This window comes from Trichechus manatus, unplaced genomic scaffold (genome assembly GCF_000243295.1).
Source record: "Trichechus manatus latirostris isolate Lorelei unplaced genomic scaffold, TriManLat1.0 scaffold00042, whole genome shotgun sequence".
Lineage (NCBI taxonomy): Eukaryota > Metazoa > Chordata > Mammalia > Sirenia > Trichechidae > Trichechus > Trichechus manatus.
In genome coordinates, this window is record NW_004443978.1 from 1,030,516 (window position 1) to 1,049,516 (window position 19,001).

Below are 19,001 nucleotides of genomic sequence, written 5' to 3' on the forward strand. Positions count from 1 at the left end.
CTAGCTAGAGCAATAAGGCAAGAAAAAGAAATAAAGGGCATCCAAATTGGTAAGGAAAAAGTAAAACTGTCCCTATTTGCGGGTAGTATGATACTATACAGAGAAACCCCAAGAGACTCCACAAGAAAACTACTGGAACTAATAGAAAGTTTCAGCAGAGTAGCAGGATACAAGATAAATATAAAAAATCAGTTGGATTCCTCTACACCAATAAAGAGAATGATGAAAAGGAAATCAGGAAAATAATACAATTTATAATAGCACCTAAAAAAAATACAATACTTAGGAATAAATCTAACCAGGAATGTAAAAGACCTATACAAAGAAAAGTACCAAACGCTACTGCAAGAAACCAAAAGAGAACTACATAAATGGAAAAACATACCATTTTCATGGATATGTAGACTTAACATTGTGAAAATGTCAATTCTACCCAAAGCAATCTACAAATACAGTGCGATCCCAATCCAAATACCAACAGCGTTCTTTAACCATATGGAACTACTAATCATTAACTTTATATGGGAAGAGAAGAGGCCCTGGATAAGTAAAGCACTATTCGTGAAGAAGAAGAATAAAGTAGGAGGGCTCACACTACCTGACCTCAGAACTTACTATACAGCTACAGTAGTCAAAACAGCCTGGTACTGGTAGAACCACAGATACATTGACCAATGGAACAGAATTGAGAATCCAGATGTAAATCCATTCACCTGTGGTCACCTGATCTTTGACAAGGGCCCAAAGTCCATCAAATGGGGAACAGACAGTCTTTTTAACAAATTGTACTGGCAAAACCGGATGTTCATTTGCAAAAAAATGAAACAAGACCCATACCTTACACCATACACTAAAACTAATGCAAAGTGGATCAAAATCCTAAATATAAAACCAAAAACTATAAAGATCATAGAAGAAAAAATAGGGTCAGCTCTAGAGGTACTAATACACGGCATTAACAAGATAAAAACCATAACTGACAATACACAAACACCAGAAGATAAGCTAGATAACTGGGATCTTCTAAAAAGTAAACACTTATGCTCATCAAAGACTTCACCAAAAGAGTAAAAACAGAACCTACAGACTAGGAAAAAATTTTCGGCTATGACAAATCCAACAAAGGTGTAATCTCTAAAATCTACAGGAGAATCTAATACCTCTACAGTAAAAATACAAATAATTCAATTAAAAGATGGGCAAAGGATATGAACAGACACTTCACCAAAGAAGACATTCAAGCAGCTAACAGACACATGAGGAAATGCTCGCGATCATTTGCCATTAGAGAAATGCAAATCAAAACTACAATGAGATACCATCTCACCCTGACATTATTGGCATAAATCAAAAAAACAGAAAATAACAAATGTTGGTGAGGCTGTGAAGAGATTGGAACTCTTCTGCACTGCTGGTGGGAATGCAAAGTGGTACATCCATTTTGGAAAATGATATGGCGCTTCCTTAAAAAGCTAGAAATAGAAATACCATATGACCTAGTAATCCCACTACTAGGAATATAACCTAGAGAAATAAGAGCCATCACCCGAATAGACATATGCACACCCATGTTCATTGCAGCATTGTTCACAATAGCAAAAACATGGAAACAACATAGATGCCCATCAACAGATGAATGGATAAACAAACTATGGTACATACACACAATGGAATACTACACAATGATAAGGAACAATGATGAATCTGCGAAGCATCTCACAACATGGATGAATGTGGAGGGCATTAAGCTGAGTGAAATATGTCAATCACAAAAGGACTAATATTGTATGAGACCACTACTACAAAAACTTGTGATAAAGTTTACACACAAAAAGAAACCACCTTTGTTGGTTACGAGAGAGGGATGGGAGGGAAAAATACTAACTAGACAATAGATAAGTGGTAACTTTGGTGAAGGGTAAGACAGTACACAATACTGGGGAAGCCAGCACAACTTGTCCAAGGCAAGGTCATGGAAGCTCCATAGATACCTCCAAACTCCCTGAGGGATGGAATTACTGGGTTGAGGGCTGTGGGGACCATGGTCTTGGGAACATCTAGCTTAATTGGCATAACAGTTTATAAAGTGTTCTACATTCTACTTTGATGAGTAGTGTCTGGAGTCTTAAAAGCTTGTAAGCTGCCATCTAAGATACTCGACTGGTCTCACCCCATCTGAAGCAAGGGAGAATGAAGAAAATGAAAGACACAAGGGAAAGACTAGTCCGAAGGACTGGACCACAACTACCACAGCCTCCACCAGACTGAGTCCAGCACAACTAGATGGTGCCCAGCTACCGCCACTGACTGTTCTGACAAAGATCATAATACACAGAAAAATCAGTTAGATTCCTATACACTAATAAAGAGAACTACCAAAAGGAAATCAGGAAAGCAAGGACAAGAAGGCAGGAGGGGACAGCAAAGCTGGTAACGGGGAACCAAAGGTCGAGAAGGGGAGAGTGTTGACATGTTGTGGGGTTGTCAACCAATGTCACAAAACAATACGTGTATTAATTGTTTAATGAGAAACTAGTTTGCTCTGTATACCTTCATCTAAAGGACAATTCATAAAATTTAAATAAAAAAAGAAAGAAAAAGAAACCAGAAAGAGAAGGATTGGAAAGGAAAAATAAAACTATCACCATTTGCATAGAAAATCAAAAGTATCTACAAATACTTAGAAATAATAGAATTATTTAACAAGATAACTCAATAAAGGACTAATAAAATAATTTTTTTATTCCTTTGACTCTGTACTCAATTTCTATTTAATGAGGAAATTCAATAAATTGACAGTTTTTGCTGATATGATATTTGGACATACCACTTGACCTTATTTTATATTTTCCAACTTACCGTGCTTGCTTGTTGTTCCTTCCTCACCCCTTCCTCACCCCACCATTCCTGCTTTTTATTTTTATTTTTTTGGCTGACCAAATTTTCTTGCCTTTCCTTCAGCAGCGTTTTTGAAGTCATATATTTTATATTTGGTTTTCTAAGAATTACCGTTACATTATAAACACACATACATTGAACACATTTTTTTCTATCAATATCTAAAGTTACACAGTGTCTATATCATTCTCACATTCAGACAAGAACTTTTCTATACTTTTACTTTCAATTACCCCTACTTCTCCCCTACTTTTTCCCCAACAACAAGACTGGATAATTTCCCAGAATATCTTGCCACTACTCACATTCGCCCTCTCGGAGCCACTTCCAGCTTCTGCATATGTTCTGGGGTGTAGTTTCAGCCTTTTCTTCCACTGCCACGGCCTCCTCATGATTTCTCTTCAACCAAGGTCTTCCTGTTTTCTTGAGTTATGAGATTTTAAAATAAATATTTTCAGTTATCTCACAACTTTGTTCCAATATCTATCTTTGCCATATATAATATGTCTCCCATCTCCTTAACCAGAGTATAGGTCTCTTGAGTTAAGGACTTTCATAGTGCCTTGGAGATTATCAATCTTTGTTGATTAATTCACTAAACAGACAAAGACTACTTCAGGTGTCCTCCTATTAAAGAAATACACTTGAACGTCCTTTGAGGGTAACATGATTTCAAGGAATGCATTGTACTCTTCTAGTTGACTTGTCCTGTAGAAGGTTACAAACATCAGATTTCCTAAACAGGAAAGAAAGCCGCTTTGAAGTTAAAATTAGAATTTCATCACGAGGTGGCAGCGTTGGCCAATTTAAAAAATTCTCAAAGCCAGTGCTGTATGAAATTCAATTGATGGCATTAGATTTATTCTATTTTCTATCACTTAAACATCTCCACCAGTAAATCAATCAACCCATATTTATTGAGCTCCTACTAAGGGCCAAGCACTGAGGAAGACTAACCGTTTAAGCTTTATTAGAAACTTGGGTCAGTGAGAGCAGGGCTGTCTTTCTGTTGTCACATCATCTTGGGTCTGCAGATGGTGCTTCAGGATTGGAGCCATGTTTAATCTGTCTTCAGGGCCCACAGGGACTGGCTGCAGAGAGCAATGTCCACCTAGGCCACCAGCACACGTTTGCTGACTTTGTCTATTCTCAAGCCTGCACACTGTGGTCTCTGTCTACAAGTCATGCCCATAGCATACATCCTCACACTAAGGTTTTTTTTGTTGATGTTAGAGGCTGGGAAGCCCAAGGGAAATTCTGAGATTGCTGCCTTTGCCTCCTCAGGCAGGGAAGTGGAGCCAAAGATCTTAGATCTGCCCAAATGCTGTTCCCTGGTTTCCCTTCCTCCTTATAGCCTCTAATTGTAGAGGGACCAAGCAACTAAAGGCAGACTGATTACTGTGAAACAAGCATCCACGTAATGCCATCTGCTTAACTGGTGAGAGAGCGCGTCTGGCTCTGAGACCATCAAGGGCACAGAGTGGGCTGTCAGTGGGCAGCAGGGCCCTTGGGCTCAGAGTGAGTGGATTGGTGCAGGCTTCTACTGGATGATGAGCCCAAGGACAAGTGGTCACCTGGCCTTCATGACAGGTGTGGGGAGTCCTGCTGTTCTTGATGACCCTGTCTTGGTCTATTTCTTTGAGTACATTGTTAACTTGAGTGTCCCTCTCCCTCTAGGGTTTATATGCTCATCCTCCTCTCACTCCCACTCTGAATCATCATTTGAACCCACCTGAGAGGAAACTCTAAGAGTGAGCTGAGGACACGGCTTTTCTAGCTGCCCCGTCTCCCAATTTTTTATTTAGTGCAAATCAAAACCAAAACCTTCCCAGGCAGGAACTGTCTGCCATTCTCAGAAGCTGCTGAACCAGAGAATCTGTTAAACTATCAAACCCCGTTTGCGCTTAAATCCAGGATAATGTTAATTCTAGTCAGCTGACGTTAAAAAACATACAAAAAACAACTCACAAAGGGTCTTCCTGACTACATACTCAGATGTGAACATGGGTGGATATGGGTGTTCATTCGCAACCTCAAGTAGTGTGAGAAATAGTGGCTGCCCTGGTCGAAGGAAAGGCATCAGGACTGAGAGCGCCCACTGAGCTAGGCGTGAGGCAGTCTGGGGAGTTGGAAGCCAAAGAGAGACAAGAAGGGGGAAGAGGTGTGGCATGAGATCTCCAAAGACAAGGTGGCAATAGCCCTTATATAAATCTATGGGATTCCCCACAGTGGCAGAAGAAATTCTGGAGAGTATAGTCTAATGTGTTCCTATTGAGACTACTATTCCACTAGAATGTTAGAGCTGAAGGATTTGGAAATTGGCTCACATTCTTCATTTTGCAGATGAGAAACTGAGGCCCACTGACCTTTGGGGAGTTGCTACACAGCAAGGTAGAAGCAGAGCCAGGGAAGAGCCAGGGCAGGAGTGAGGTCTGCTCCAGGTCTCCTGGCCCCTGTCCAGGTCTCACTGCATAATCTGCTTCCAGCCTGGCCTTGAGTGTGAACAGGCAGTGCTGGCAACATATCAAGGGCCTTGCTCAGAGAAGAAGCAACTCGGCACTGAGGGAGGGGACATTGGAGGTCGAGATTCTTGCTGTGCATCCCACATGGCCGTGGGCAGTTAGGGGACTTGTTCTCCCAGGTTCAAATGAGCTGTCTCTGCTGATTACTCTCATATCTTTCTTGACCACTGGGGGCTACAAGGGGTCTCCTGGTGGCCTTAAATGAATCCAAAAGTATAAGTCTTTTCTGTGGGTGTTGTGGATGGAGACTCCCAAGTCCACAGCCTGTCATGTTTATGGACTGGGTTTTGAAGAGTTAACCAGAGCTTGGTGTTAATGGATTTAGTCAGCATGCTGCTAGAGCTGACTGAGATCGAGGCCATCAGGAAGTCCTGCCGCTCTACATCCTGCACTGCCCTCAGCAACACCCATGAGCAGATCTGCCTGCAGAGGGGTCCTGCAACTCCAGAAGGCCCCTCTATTTTCAGCAGAGGCTCGCTGCTGCCTTGGCTCATCCTGATTGTCACTCCCATCTCTTCTTGCTTTCTGATGGACAATGCTCCAAGACTTCTGTGTGTCTTATCATTAAATATGCTCCTGCAAACCAGCAGCGTTAATCTCTCAAGAATGTCCCTTCCTATTTTCCCAAGGACCTTGCTCACTTTAAAGTAACAGATGGTGGATGTTTAACCTAAAAGTTTCTTTCTCCCAAGACATGTATATCTAAGATTTTGTGTATTCCATGTGACTGTTCTTCTGCCCTACAGTATAACTTTCAAAGAGCCAGCTGTACATTCTTTCTTTTATCACACTGTAACTGGCATATAAGCAAAAACTGCTTCACAATAGCCGAAGCAGTTTCTCTAGAGCTGACTGCTCATTTGCAAACGTTACTCTCTCTCTCAATAAAGAATTGATCTCCTTAATTGTCAGTCTTATTGTTTTTAACAAAGGTGAACTCCTTCATCCTGGGGTTTGCCGGGCGTGGTCAGGTTATACCTGCAGAGTGTGTGTGGCATGCGCATATGTACAAGGGTTGGGTACACTATTTCACGATAGCACAATAGTGTGTGTGCCAAGTTGTATGGGAACCACCCAGCCTCACTGCTGAAGTAGAGGCAGACTCAGCCTCCCACACTGAACTAACCTCCCACAGGAAGTGGGAATCAGAGGGGAAGTGAGCTGTGTGGTCCTCGCGAAGCCATTTCCTTACTCTCATCCTCTTCAATGTTTTTATTATGGATTATCCATTTATTTTAAACAATATTTTGTGGTGTTTTTGGTGAAGGTTTACACAACAGTTTAGGTTTCCATTCAACAATTTCTACACAAGTTGTTCAGTGACATTGGTTACAATCTTCACAAGGTGTGAATATTCTCATTATTTCCATTCTTGTTGTTTCATTTCCATTTATCTATTTTCCCTGCACCCTTACATTCTCATCTTTGTTTTAAAGTAATTGTTGACTGTTTGGTCTCATATAGGTTGTCTTAGCTATCTAGTGCTGCCATAACAGAAATGCCACAAGTGGGTAGCTTTAATAAACAGAAGTTTATTCTCTCACAGTTTAGGAGGCTAGAAGCCCGAATTTAGGGTGCCAGCTCTAGGGAAAGGCTTTCTCTCTCTGTCAGCTCTGGGGGTATGTCCTTGTCATCAGTCTTCCCCTGGTTTAGGAGCTTCTCAGGGCAGGGACCCTGGGTCCAAACAATGTGCCCCCTCCTGGCTCTTGTTTCTTGGTGGTATGAGGTCCCACTCCACTCTGCTCAATTTTCTCTTATATCTCTAAACAGATTGACTCAACGTACAATCTAACCCTGTAGATTGGTCCTGCCTCATTAACATCATAGAGGTTAGGATTAACAACACATAGGATAATCACATCAGATCACAAAATGGTGGACAACCACTTAGTAAGGGGAATCATGGCCTAGCCAAGTTGACATACATTTTTGGGGGACACAATTTGATCCATAACATAAATTTTTTTCTTCATTTTTTGAAAATAAAATTTGATTGTGTTTTTGGTGAAAGTTTACCATTAAATTAGGTTTCCAATTGACAATTTCTACACAAATAGTTCCATGACATTAGTTACAGTTTCCACAATGTGTCAACATTCTCTTTAATTGCGTTCTGGTTGTTTCATTTCCAGTATTCTAGTTTCCCTGTCTCCTTATCTTCTCATCTTTGCTTTAGAGTAATTGTTGACCTTCTGGTCTCATATAGATGGTTTTTTAATGGAACACTGTATTCACGGGTAATATCCTTTATTTTATGTGCCAATCTGTTATTTCGATAAAAGGTGACCTCAGGGGATAGTTTTGGTTCAATGTTTAAAGAATATCTCAGGGTGATAGTCTCAGGGAGTCCTCCAGTCTCAACTAGTCCAGTAAATCTGGACTTTTTAAGAATTTGAGTTCTGTTCCATGTTTTTCTTCCATTCTATCAGGGCCCACCTATTGTGGCCCCAATGAATTATGGATTTATTTTTAGGCTTTGCTTTGCATTTCAGTTTTTTGACTAGTCTCTGTCTCCTTCTCCCCACACCTCCACAGTTGCGACCTCCTTGAGGGCAGGGACGTGTTTGTTCAGCTTTGTAGTAGACAACCCTCAGCACTAGGTCTTGCACACAAGGGTGGCTCCACAAATACCTTTGAGTATCCTTGCAAAGAAGAAATTTTAGAGAAGGGGGAGAGAAGAAAATAGGAAAAGGAAGGGAGGTGGGAAAGAAGAGGAAGCAGAGCTTTGGAGGCTCTTGGGAGGCACCTGGCTTTGCAGTAAACTGATTTGGTGACTCACTGCTAGGTCTTGCTAAGCTGGGGGAAGGTGGGTCTCCTGGGGTCTGCTATCAACAAAGACTGTTTCTTAGGGGTTTGGAATCACCCCTTGAACTCTCTGAGTGGTGTAGGGAGTAGGGGCTACTAAGGTAAAGGGCCAAGGGAGTGTTAGTGGACTATACTTGTAAAGCTACCAGAACTATAAGCTTCGCCACTTGCAGCTGTGTGACCTTGGGCAAGCTTCTGTCTTCTCTGTGCTTTTTTTCTCATATGAAAAGTGAGGACGGGGCCTCTATCTCTAAGGGTCGTGACGGTCAAATAAAAATATACTATGTAAAGTGCTTAGCACAGGTCCATTGCTCAGTAATCGCTGGCTGTCATTATTGTCCCAAACTTAATGTCAGTCCTACACAAATGTGAACCCAGGCTCCCAAGGGTAGCCCCACCCAGCCCCTCCTACCTATCTTAGTTATCTAGTGCTGCTATAATGGAACTACTACAAGTGGGTGGCTTTAAGGAACAGAATTTTATTTTCTAACAGTTTAGGAGATTAGAAGTCCAAATTCTGGGTGCTGGTTCTAGGGGAAGGCTCTCTGTCCGTTCTGAGGGAAGGTCTGTCTCTTTTCAGCATCTATTCCTAGGTTCCTTGGAGATCATGTGGCATGGATCTTCCCCTCCATTTGTGCTTGCTTGCTTAATCTGGTCTTTTATATCACAAAAGAGATTGACTGCAGATACACCTTACACTAATACTGCCTCATTAACATAGTAAGGAAAACCATTCCCAAATGAGACTATCACCACAGATATAGGAGTTAAGATATACAACACATTTTTGTGGGGGATACAGTTCAGTCTATAACACTACCTCTGGTTGCCTGCAAACAGACAACTTTCAGCACCTAGGGGCCTGCCGATGTGGAGTCCATTGGTGGGGAGATGATGGCGCTCCCCAACGGCCTCTGCTTCTCAGAACCGCTGAGGGCCTGGCGGGGCACAGGGCACAGGGCGCCAGACCACTGACTGCCAGCATGGAGGCAACAGGGATTGACCTCAGGGACTGTGAGTCACATGAGGAAATTCTTGGGCCCAAGTTGGCTGCCAGAAGTGCAATTCTGCCCTAACCGGTTCTGAAACGTTTTAAGTACACACAGTCATTTCCCTTATCCAACCTGAAGGAAGCAGAAACTATGTATTTCTTTACTTAAAATAGAGTTAATTCTATATATGCTTTCCATTGTAAAGGTCTATACATTTAGAAAAGGTAAATAGAAAGAGGGGAACATCACCCATGGGCTATCATTTAGGTGTTTTTCTGTTTATTTTCCCATTTATTCAACAAACATATACTGAGCACTAACTACATGCCACTATGAGTCGGAATCAACTTGATGGCAACAGGTGTGGTTTTTTGGTTGACTACATGCCTGGCATGGGTCTAGTTGCTGGTGACACGGTCCCGGAAGAGAACAGCTGGTGTCTCTTCTCTCAAAGTCTTCCCCCTAGTGGGAGGGAGAGAAAATAAAGGGCTAGTATATAAGAGCTAAGGAGCCCTGGTGGCACAGTGGTTAAGAGCTCGGCTGTTAGCCAAATTGTTGGCAGTTCAAATCCATCAGCTGCTCCTTGGAAACGCTATGAGGGCAGTTCTACTATGTCCTATAGGGTCACCATGAGTCGGAATCGACTAGACGGCAACGGGTATATAAGAGCCACAGAGAAAAACAAAGTAAGGTGTGGGGATAAAGGAGTGTTGGGTTGGGAAGGCAACTCTATTTAGGTGACAGGGAAGGTCTCTTTGGGGCATTGGAAGAGACTTGAATGAAGTGAGGGATTCACATGGACATTGGAGGCAGAGTGTTCAGGCGAAAGGAGTAGCAGTGCAAAGGACCTGAGGTGGAAGTGAGCCTGGTGGGTTGGAGGGACAGTAAGGAGGCCAGATGACCAGAGCAGAGTCAGCCAGAAGAGAGTGAAGGAGAGGGGTCTTGGAAGTGATGGGCTGGGTCAGATAGGGCAGCGCTTATCAAGCTTGAATGTGCATGAATTCCCTGGGAACTTGTTAAAATGCAGATTCAATGAAGGTTTGAATGGGGATTCTGTGTTTCTGACGAGCTCCCAGTGATGCTGATGCTGTCTATCAACCACAATTTGGGGAATGAGGATGCAGGCAAGTGTGCACTCTTGTGGGCCAGGGTAAGGATGCAGCTTTTACTCTGAGGGGCATGGGAAGCCTTTGGATCACCCTAAATTGCAGGGCAACTTGATCTGTCCTTGTCTTGAAGGATTGCACTGGCTGCTGTGGGGATTAGTCTGAAGGGGGCGAGGGTGGGAGCAATAATACACGAGAGGGATGTGGTTTGGACAGGGGGGTCACGATGGCAAGTGGTAATCAGGTGCTGCAGATATTTTGAAGGCGAGCCACCAGGATTTGCTGGCAGACGACATGTGGAGTGTGAAAGGGAGGAAGCTAGGATGACAAGGTTTCAAGCTGGAACAAGAAGAAACAATAATTTCTATTTACTAACATGAGGAGGACTGTGGAAGGACCAGTGTCTGAGGGCAGAATCCCTGGGACATGAAAGGCTGAGGTGTCAATCAGACCTTTGGATACAGGGCTGAAATTTGGAGGGAAGGACAAGGCTGGAGAGCCAAAGAATAGAGAGTTCTTGCCTGGGGGTAGGAAAGAAGAGAGATTTGTGGATGGAGCCTGGGACCCTCCAAAACTTTGAGGGCAGAGGAAGCAGGAGCAGCTGTGAAGGGCTGGGAAGTGGCAGCCATGGAGTAGAAGGGGGACCATGCATTTGTGGTCATAGTTGTACCAGTTATCCACTGCTGTGTAACAAATCACTGCAAACTGAGTGCCTTAAAACCACAGTTATTATTTCTCACAATTTTTTAAATTGGCTTGATGGTTCTTCCGTACCATGTGGTGTTGCCAGGCGTCCCTCATTTGGCTGTCTTGCCTGAGGCCTCAGTGTCTGGGAGCAGGTCCTGACTCTCAGCCAGGAGGCCAGATGAGCTTCCTTACTGGAAGCTGGGCTCCATGGGAGCAGAAGCTGGAGCTGCCCAGTCTCATGAGGCCTAGATGCGGATCTGCACTGATCCACTCTGAGTGTCACATTCTGTTGGTCAAAACAATAAGGCCAGCCCAGACTCAAGAACAGGCCATCCAGTCTATAGGAGAAGATGCACTGTGATGGAGACCACTTACCACAGTATTTACAGTTTTCTATACTCTATTAAAAACAGGAAACTAGGCTGGGTGGTGTAGTAGATGTTGGAACGGGAGTTGGGGTGCTGAGTGATAGTCCTGCTCTTTCACCTGCCAGCCCTGTGCTCTTCAGGAAGTCCTTTTATTTGTCTGGGTCTCAGTTTCTTCGTTGTTCCACAGTGGGGTTGGCCTAGATCACTTTTAAACTAAGTGGGAAAATGCTTGGCACAGTGTAGGGCACATGCCGCTGCTTACCACGTGTCGGCTGTGACGCTGTGTCTGCAGCCCTGAAGGTCATTCAGTATACCTGGGCTTCTCTGGAAAGCAGATCTCACAGCTGACAGGAGGGAATCTTCCCCAAACCCAAAGAACTCAACAGACCAGTTTCCCCAGTCCCCTTTCCCTTGTGTTTGACTTCTTTATTAGGGGTTCCTTCTGGGTGTTGAAATATTTAAGAATCTGGTAGAGACAAGCTTTATATGAGTTTCCTTCTATCCACCCTGGCTTGATAACGACAAGCACACAGCCATGTATCCAGCCTCCTGTGTGCCAGTTCCAGCTAGATGTTTTACAGACATCGTCTTATTTACTCTTTACTGCATCCCTTGTAAGGGAGGTGTACATTCATTTCCTAGAAAAGGAAACAGGTACAGAGAGGTTAAGGAACTTGCCCAAGGTCACAGAGCTAGTAAATAGTGGAGCCAAGTCTTGGACCCCGGCCAGAGACGCTGAAGTAATGGAGAAAATTCCCATCACCTCAAATCACCTGAGGTTCCCAGGAGCTGTGCTTCTCTGCCACATTTTTCCCTGGGGGAGAGGTGACCCCGCGGCAGTTCTGGCTAGGGGCTGGGTGGCATGAACATGAGACCTGACCTTGGACCTGGGGCCTCACAGCCTCCTGGCTTGAGGGCCCCTGGTCAGTCCATTTATCCCGTGGGGCATGTGTATGTATGTGTGTGTGGTGGGGGTACAGGCAGGCCCAGAGGGGTGGGAGGTTCACTCCTAGGGGAGCACAAATAGATTAATGCTTTGGCTCCAGCCTCTGAGAGGCTGAACCTGCTGTCCTTTGGTTGTCTGGACCATCTGTTTCTTCGCTGCAATCTGGAACCTGTGTCTTCCTACCCCAGTACCTCTGTTGTTCCCGGCTTGGCGAAGCCCCTCCCCTCTTCCCCGCCTCACCCCCTCGAGTTTCAAGAAGGGCGCACAAACTGAAACCAAAACAGCTGGGCGCCAACTGTCAGTTCCGGATTGCAGACCAGGTGGGCGCACCGCAGTCTTGCAGGGCCAAGACCCTGTTCTGCCCGAGCGCCCCTGTGGCCCCTCAGGGTCCCCACAGGATCTCCCTTCGTGCTTCTCTTCTCTGGGGCGAGCTGCCGGAGGTAGCTTCAGACCCCAAGGGGCCCCGGCGAGTGGGTGGTGCCGGGAGGGCGGAGAGAGGGCGGGCCCGCGAAGACACTAAGGGGCTCACCCGGCTCGCGGCGCCTCTGCTGGCTTCGACCGGTGTGGCGGGCGGCACCGACCTGGGGCGCCCAGCGACCGGATGGCGGGGCGCAGCCTGGGCCGCGGCGTCGGGCGGCTCCTCGGCAGCTTGCGTGGGCGCTCGGAGCAGCAGGTCCGGCTGCTGCGCGGGGCGAGTGCATTTAGCCGGCCGGCCTCCGGGGGCGCCGGCAGCGCCCCCGCCGCCGCAGCCGCGCAGCCCGGCTCGTACTCGGCGCTAAGCGCGCGGGCAGCCCGGGAGCCGGACGCCTTCTGGGGGCCGCTAGCGCGGGATACACTGGTGTGGGACACCCCCTACCACACAGTGCGGGACTGCGACTTCAGCAGTGGCAAGATCGGCTGGTTCCTGGGAGGCCAGTTAAACGTGTCCGGTGAGTGGGCTGGGGGGACACAGGGAGCCCCCAATTCACGCATCTCAACGGGCCCAAAGAACTCCCCGCCACCAGCAGCAGTCGCTGCTGGGCCAGGCGGATCGCAGCTGGTGCCTTGGCAGCACCACCGGACGCGCCTCCCCGGTTATCCTGCCCCATTCGCCCTCATCTATGGTGCTATGTGATCCCTCTACCCGGATCCTACCCAGTCCCAGAGACTCCAGCACCGGCCGGCTGTTCGCTGTGCCCGAATCCACGTTCCCCGCTAGGGCTGAAGTTAGCTTGGGAGTCCAGCTGCTGGCTTTGCTGCTCCAGGCGGTTCCTCGGTCGGCTGACTGCAAAATTTAGTAACGGTTCCACGACAGCGCCATGGAGAGCCAGCCTGCAAGGGGCAGCTGGCGACACCTGGGCTAAGCTGGGGTAGAGGGTGCGGCGCTCAGGAGTTGGGGCTCCCCAGCTCTCATCTCCCGCTAGAGGCGAAAACGAAAGGGTGGGTTGTTACTGGGAGCTGGAGTGCAGTGCGCAGTCGCTGTTTGGGGACAAGCCTTGCTCGAGTAAACACACTTAGCTGTGGCGGGTGACCCTGAGCTGAGACAATCCCGGCCCAGCAGCCAGAATCAGTTATCTCCTTGCTCCGGGCCTGTGGGTGGGAAGAAAGTCACGTCGAGGCATTCCAGTCTTCAGCCTCTGCTGTGTCCCCAAAGCCCCAATGCCTGCCCTATGTCGGTTTGCTTGAGGTCCCAGAAAGCAGCTCCATTGGCCAGTCACATTGTCTGGCGTTTGCTGAGACTGAATCCACGACTTCTGTTAAGATTCAGGGTTGAGGGGACATACACTGGGGCCTATCCCAATCTAAGCTGCTACCGAGGCAGCAAGGGGAGAAGGCCCTGAACAGGATCCAGTGGCCCAGTGGGCTCGGGACTGGGCAGGAGAGGACTTGGGACTAGGCGAGGTGGCCGCAAGGAGCTGAGCTCTGCGGAAGGACTGGGATAAGAGGCGGGGTGTGCTCAAGGAAAGGACTGCAGATTTTCATAACAGGCTAATGTCCTGCCAAAGACCAGAGCTTTGAGGGGCTTCATCTGGCTTCTCACCCAGCTCCACCACTTCCTGGCTGAGTTATTCTACTCCTTACCTCAGTTTCCTCATGTGTAAAATGGGCGTGATAATGCCTATCCCCTCGGCCGACTGTGAGGTGTCTGAGAGGCCCTGCCAAGGCCCTAATACATACTGGCAATCATTAAGAGGTAGCATCTTAAATTTGTTATACTCAGAAATAGCCATAAAATTACATGTAGTGTCTTGCAGTTATTTTTCAAACAAAGAAACTTAAGGAAACTTTGATCAGATTTATTTATTTATTTATTCTGTATTATATATTATTTTGCTGGCTTAATCTAAATGAGTTTTTTCTTTAAAATTGAGTCGGCAGCAAGTGTCGTTGAACTAGTTGGTGGAATGTGCCCTTGAAGGGGAGAAGTGCAACTTATAGAAGAAATGGGGGAAGTGCCCCGACTTGGAGACCCGGGGCCACGTGGAAGCGCCTGGTTGGCTAGAGCATAGTTCCAGCCTCTCACTCACAGATAAGACCGTGGGAGGACCTACAAGGCAGGCAGCAGGTCCTGGAGCCTCTTCTGTCAGGGTTGGGTGTGCTCAGCAAGCAATTCTGCCTCCCTCTTCCTTCACTTATTCCCTGCAAAGATGCTGCCTTTACAGCTGCCTGAGCCAGAAACTAACTTGTAGAAAACTAGCTTTTCAGCAGCATTCTCACCTCAGATGTTGTGCCCATCCACTCATCTGGCTGGGAGTGTCTCTGCCCTTAGCCAGTGTCTAGAAACACCGAGGTGACAATAGGAAGAAGTGCCAGGCCAGACCACAGTTGCTCTAGAAATTTGTGGAATGGGCGTGGATGCGCTGGCCTGATATGTGTGTTGTGGCTGATAAGTCAGCATGCGTTGTTCCAAAAGAACATCACTCTTGAAACTTCCATTATGCCTTCAGGAGTATCTGTGCCCAGGGTTCTCACTTGCGCATCTGGTGCCTGGGCTGGGACTGGGCTGGGAGGACTCAAAGGCTGAGTTCAGCTGGAGCTGTGATCCAAAGTACCTGCATAGGGCTTCTCCATGGGCCTTGGCATGGCTGGAGAGGAGAGGTCTCAAAGACTCAGCCAGAAGCTGTTAGGCTTCTTATGACCCTCCCTGCTTGACTTAATCTGATACTTACAGTTTACCTAGTCTGTTGGCATCAGTTTCCTTAACAATGTGCGTGTCAACACAGCCGCCTTGAGGGCTGTTGTCTGGATTACATGAGAAAATGCTCACAAAGCAGTCAGCACTGTCCCTAGCACGTTACAAGCACCCCATAACTGGCCATTTCTATTTATTAATGAGGCCTGGGGGAGACTGTGGCCTCTCTGCACGTGGCCTCCAGCAGGCGTGCGACCCACAGGTCTGTCTGAGCAGCCTGGGGGTGGTGGGAAGCCGGCTCTGGTCAGGCAGTGCCGGTTGCCTAAATGGCCCTTGAAGCACCACAGTGTCCAGTCATCCCATGCCCTGGCGTGGCCACGTAGCCAGGCAGGGTGTGATGTCATGCTTGCCACAGCACTTTTGAGGACCACTGAGTGTGGGGACAGAGCCCCCACCCCCTTCAGTGACTTGCTTCAATTGCGTTTACGTAAAATTACTTTGCAGAAGATTCTTTGGAAAGACCAGTTCTAAAAAGGATTCTTTCCAGTCTTTGAAATTTGGTTCTGTCCTTTGTCAGTCTCAACAGATGTTTCTGCTCTGTGGTGTATCAGCTCAAGATGTCATGGAGTTGCAAATGCAGAGTCTGAGAGTAATGACGTATGTGGTTTTCAAAACACAGCTAAGGTCCATTTCCTAAAGTCCAGATTCTCAGTCTGTTTTTTTTTTTTTAAAAAAAAAAGAGTGTATTTTTATTTTCAAGCAAGGGAGTAGAAAAACTATTTTTAACCAAGCATTTAACACAGAGAGATTGCTTGGATGCTTTTGGGACATGAATTGCAAGAACAGGAACATTTTACTGCAGTGTTCTCTTCTCTGACACGTCTCACGATATTCAGAAGGCAGATATATTGAGGTGGCAAGACACCACACTCCCGTTTTCTTTTTCACTCAGTGATGAAGGTAACTTGGCTGGAGTCTTTCAGGGAAGTCTAAATGAGCATGCACCCCACATCCCGGGAGGAGGGTGCTCCAGAAGACTTGTCCTTTCTGGCTTCTCCCCAGCTGTCACAAGCATGGCTTACTTTAAATAGCAAATGCTCCTGGAAAGGTGGCAGATACAATTTTTGTGACTGATGTAATATCTTAAAATGTGCCAAGGAGATTTGCTATTTAAAGAACACCAACTGTGAATCCTTTAGTGAATATTAACTCTCCAGTTTTTCTTGGTGAACGTTGAATTTCTGTGTGTTGGGTTTATTTAAAGTTGGGGAGGGGGGAGAAGGAATGTATTTCAACAACTGACAGGAGTTCTTGAAAATTTCTACATGAATATGTGTCGCTTTTATAATGAAAATGATAACATTTTTAAATTGTTCTTTTTTTAAAATCACTCCTCAAACCCATGAACCACCTATAGGCATTTGCTTAAATGCTTGCAGCACCGCCTCAGGCCCTGGGGTGGGGGGCACCTGAGCCTGTGCGAACATTTCTGGAGCCCTGTGGTGGAACCCCATGGCACTGCTTTCACGTGCCTAGTCTCATCTGATCCTCACAATACCAATGTGAGTGGGTGGTGGTCCCATTGTACAGATTTGTAAGTAAAGGCTCTAGCTCATGCAGAATGATGAACAATCTGGCAGATGCCCCAGTGCCAGAGAGCTGTCAGTCTAATGTGAAGATGGACAGGAAGTTAATAAACAAACAAAGCCACATGGGTAACTTGCTCAAGGCTTTTACAGCCACTAAGGAGAGAATTAGGATGTTGCTCCCACCCCCATGAGAAAGGAATGTTAGGAACACAGTCCTTGCCCTCAGAAGGTTAAGAGAACTAGCCTATGTTCTAGCACTGCTGGGCAGTAAATGTTAAATGGTGTGAGCCATGACTACGTGTGGTTGGGGTGATGAAAAGGGAGAGATAGCTGTGTCCGGGGAGATTTGAAAAAGGCTTGAACTAGGAGGTAGGGATTGAGCTGAGCCTTTAATTGCACTTGGTCCTTTGCCCAACTCCTTTTGGAAATGCTTGGAAATGGCATTTTCTTGTCCCACTGCTCAGTTCTTTGGGTGGAAGTTTTTAAATTTTTTTTTTTTAACATGGAGATGTAAGAATTTCATACCCTTCTTCCTTCCTTGCCTCCTTCTGTTCTTTCTTCTTTTTTCTATCGTTCCTGCAGTTGAAGCCACAGCAGGAGCCATGAGTGTATATTCAGCACCAGCACATGCCTCTGAGATCCTGCTCTTATGGATTGAATTGGGCCCCCCCAAAATATGTGTTGTAAATCCTAACCTCTATTCCTGTGGGAATGAGCTGACTTTGTTATGTTAATGGGATAGGATTAGTATATCGTGTATCATCAATCAATCTCTTTTGAGATAAGCAAGAAATTAAAGCTAGCAAGCAGAGAAGTAGGAAGAGAGATGCCAAGCCACATGAAGATTGCCCAGGAGCAGAAACTCAGAAGAGAAAAAGTCCTTCCTCCAGAGTCGACAGAGAAAATCTTCCCCTAGGACTGGCACCCTGAATTTGGACTTGTAGCCTCGTAAACTGTTAGAAAATAAATTTCTGGTTGTTAAAGCCATCCACTTGTGGTATTTTTGTTACAGCAGCACTAGATAACCAAGACAGAATTTGGTACCTGAAGAGTGGGATGCTGCTCTAATACAAATACGTACAATGTGGAAGTGGTTTTGGAACTGGGTAATGGGTGGAGGCTGAAAGAGTTATAAGGTGCCTAATAGTAAAAGCCTAGATTGCTTTGAAAAGACTGTTGGTAGAATTATGGGTGTCAAAGGCAATTCTGGTGAGTCCTCAGAAGGAAGTGAGGAGAGCCATAGAGAAAATCTCTATCGACTTAGAGAATACATATGGCACCAGCAACACAATGCTTCTAGAAATGTGGTTGTTAAATGTGCTTCTGGTGAGGCTTTAAAAGGAAATGATGAACATGTGGCTGGACAATGGAAGAAGGACGATGCTTTTTATTCATTGGCAAAGAATTTGTCTGAATTATTTGGTGGAAGGGAGAACTTGTAAGTGATACACTTGGATGTTTGGCTGATGAGATTTCTAAGCAAGATTTTAAAAGTCTGCATGGTTTCTTCTTGCTGCTTATAGTAAAATTCAAGAGGAAGGAGATGGACTTAAAAATGAACTGTGCAAAATGAAAACAGAACTTAAAGATTTGGAAAATTCTGTTGTAGAAACTAAGGACACGTGTCCTAGAATGTTCACTAAGGACGTGGCTACACAGCTTGTGACTGATGGGTCTAACCAACTACCACAGCAGAAAACCCATCACCTTAGACTGAAGGAGATGGAGAAAGAATGAGAGGAAAGAACACTGTCTGCCTCTTGAAATTCTACAGGCAGGAAAAAGGCCAAAGGAGCTACATCTGTTGTCCTCCACGAAAAGAAAAGGACCATTCCCGGAGCAGATTGGAGATCAGCAGAACTGTTGGAAGGAGCACAAGAAGCAGGACCTTTTTGGTTTCAAAAGGTGGGGCCAGTGTCTCCTGGGTCTCAAAGGGTGGGACCACAGCCTCCTAGGTTTCAAAGAGTCGGATCTTT

General features: G+C 45.9%; 1 protein-coding gene across 5 annotated transcripts in view; it reads left to right on the forward strand.

Moving 5' to 3' along the window:
• The first annotated feature begins 12,925 nt into the window (after positions 1-12,925).
• ACSS1 (acyl-CoA synthetase short chain family member 1) overlaps positions 12,926-19,001 on the forward strand; it is a 137,996-nt gene continuing 131,920 nt past the window's right edge. For all 5 annotated transcript variants that reach the window (XM_023731381.1, XM_023731379.1, XM_023731380.1 and 2 more), the window contains exon 1: positions 12,926-13,253. In XM_023731381.1, the coding sequence (XP_023587149.1) occupies positions 12,926-13,253 (328 nt within the window). The remainder of the gene's footprint in view (positions 13,254-19,001) is intronic.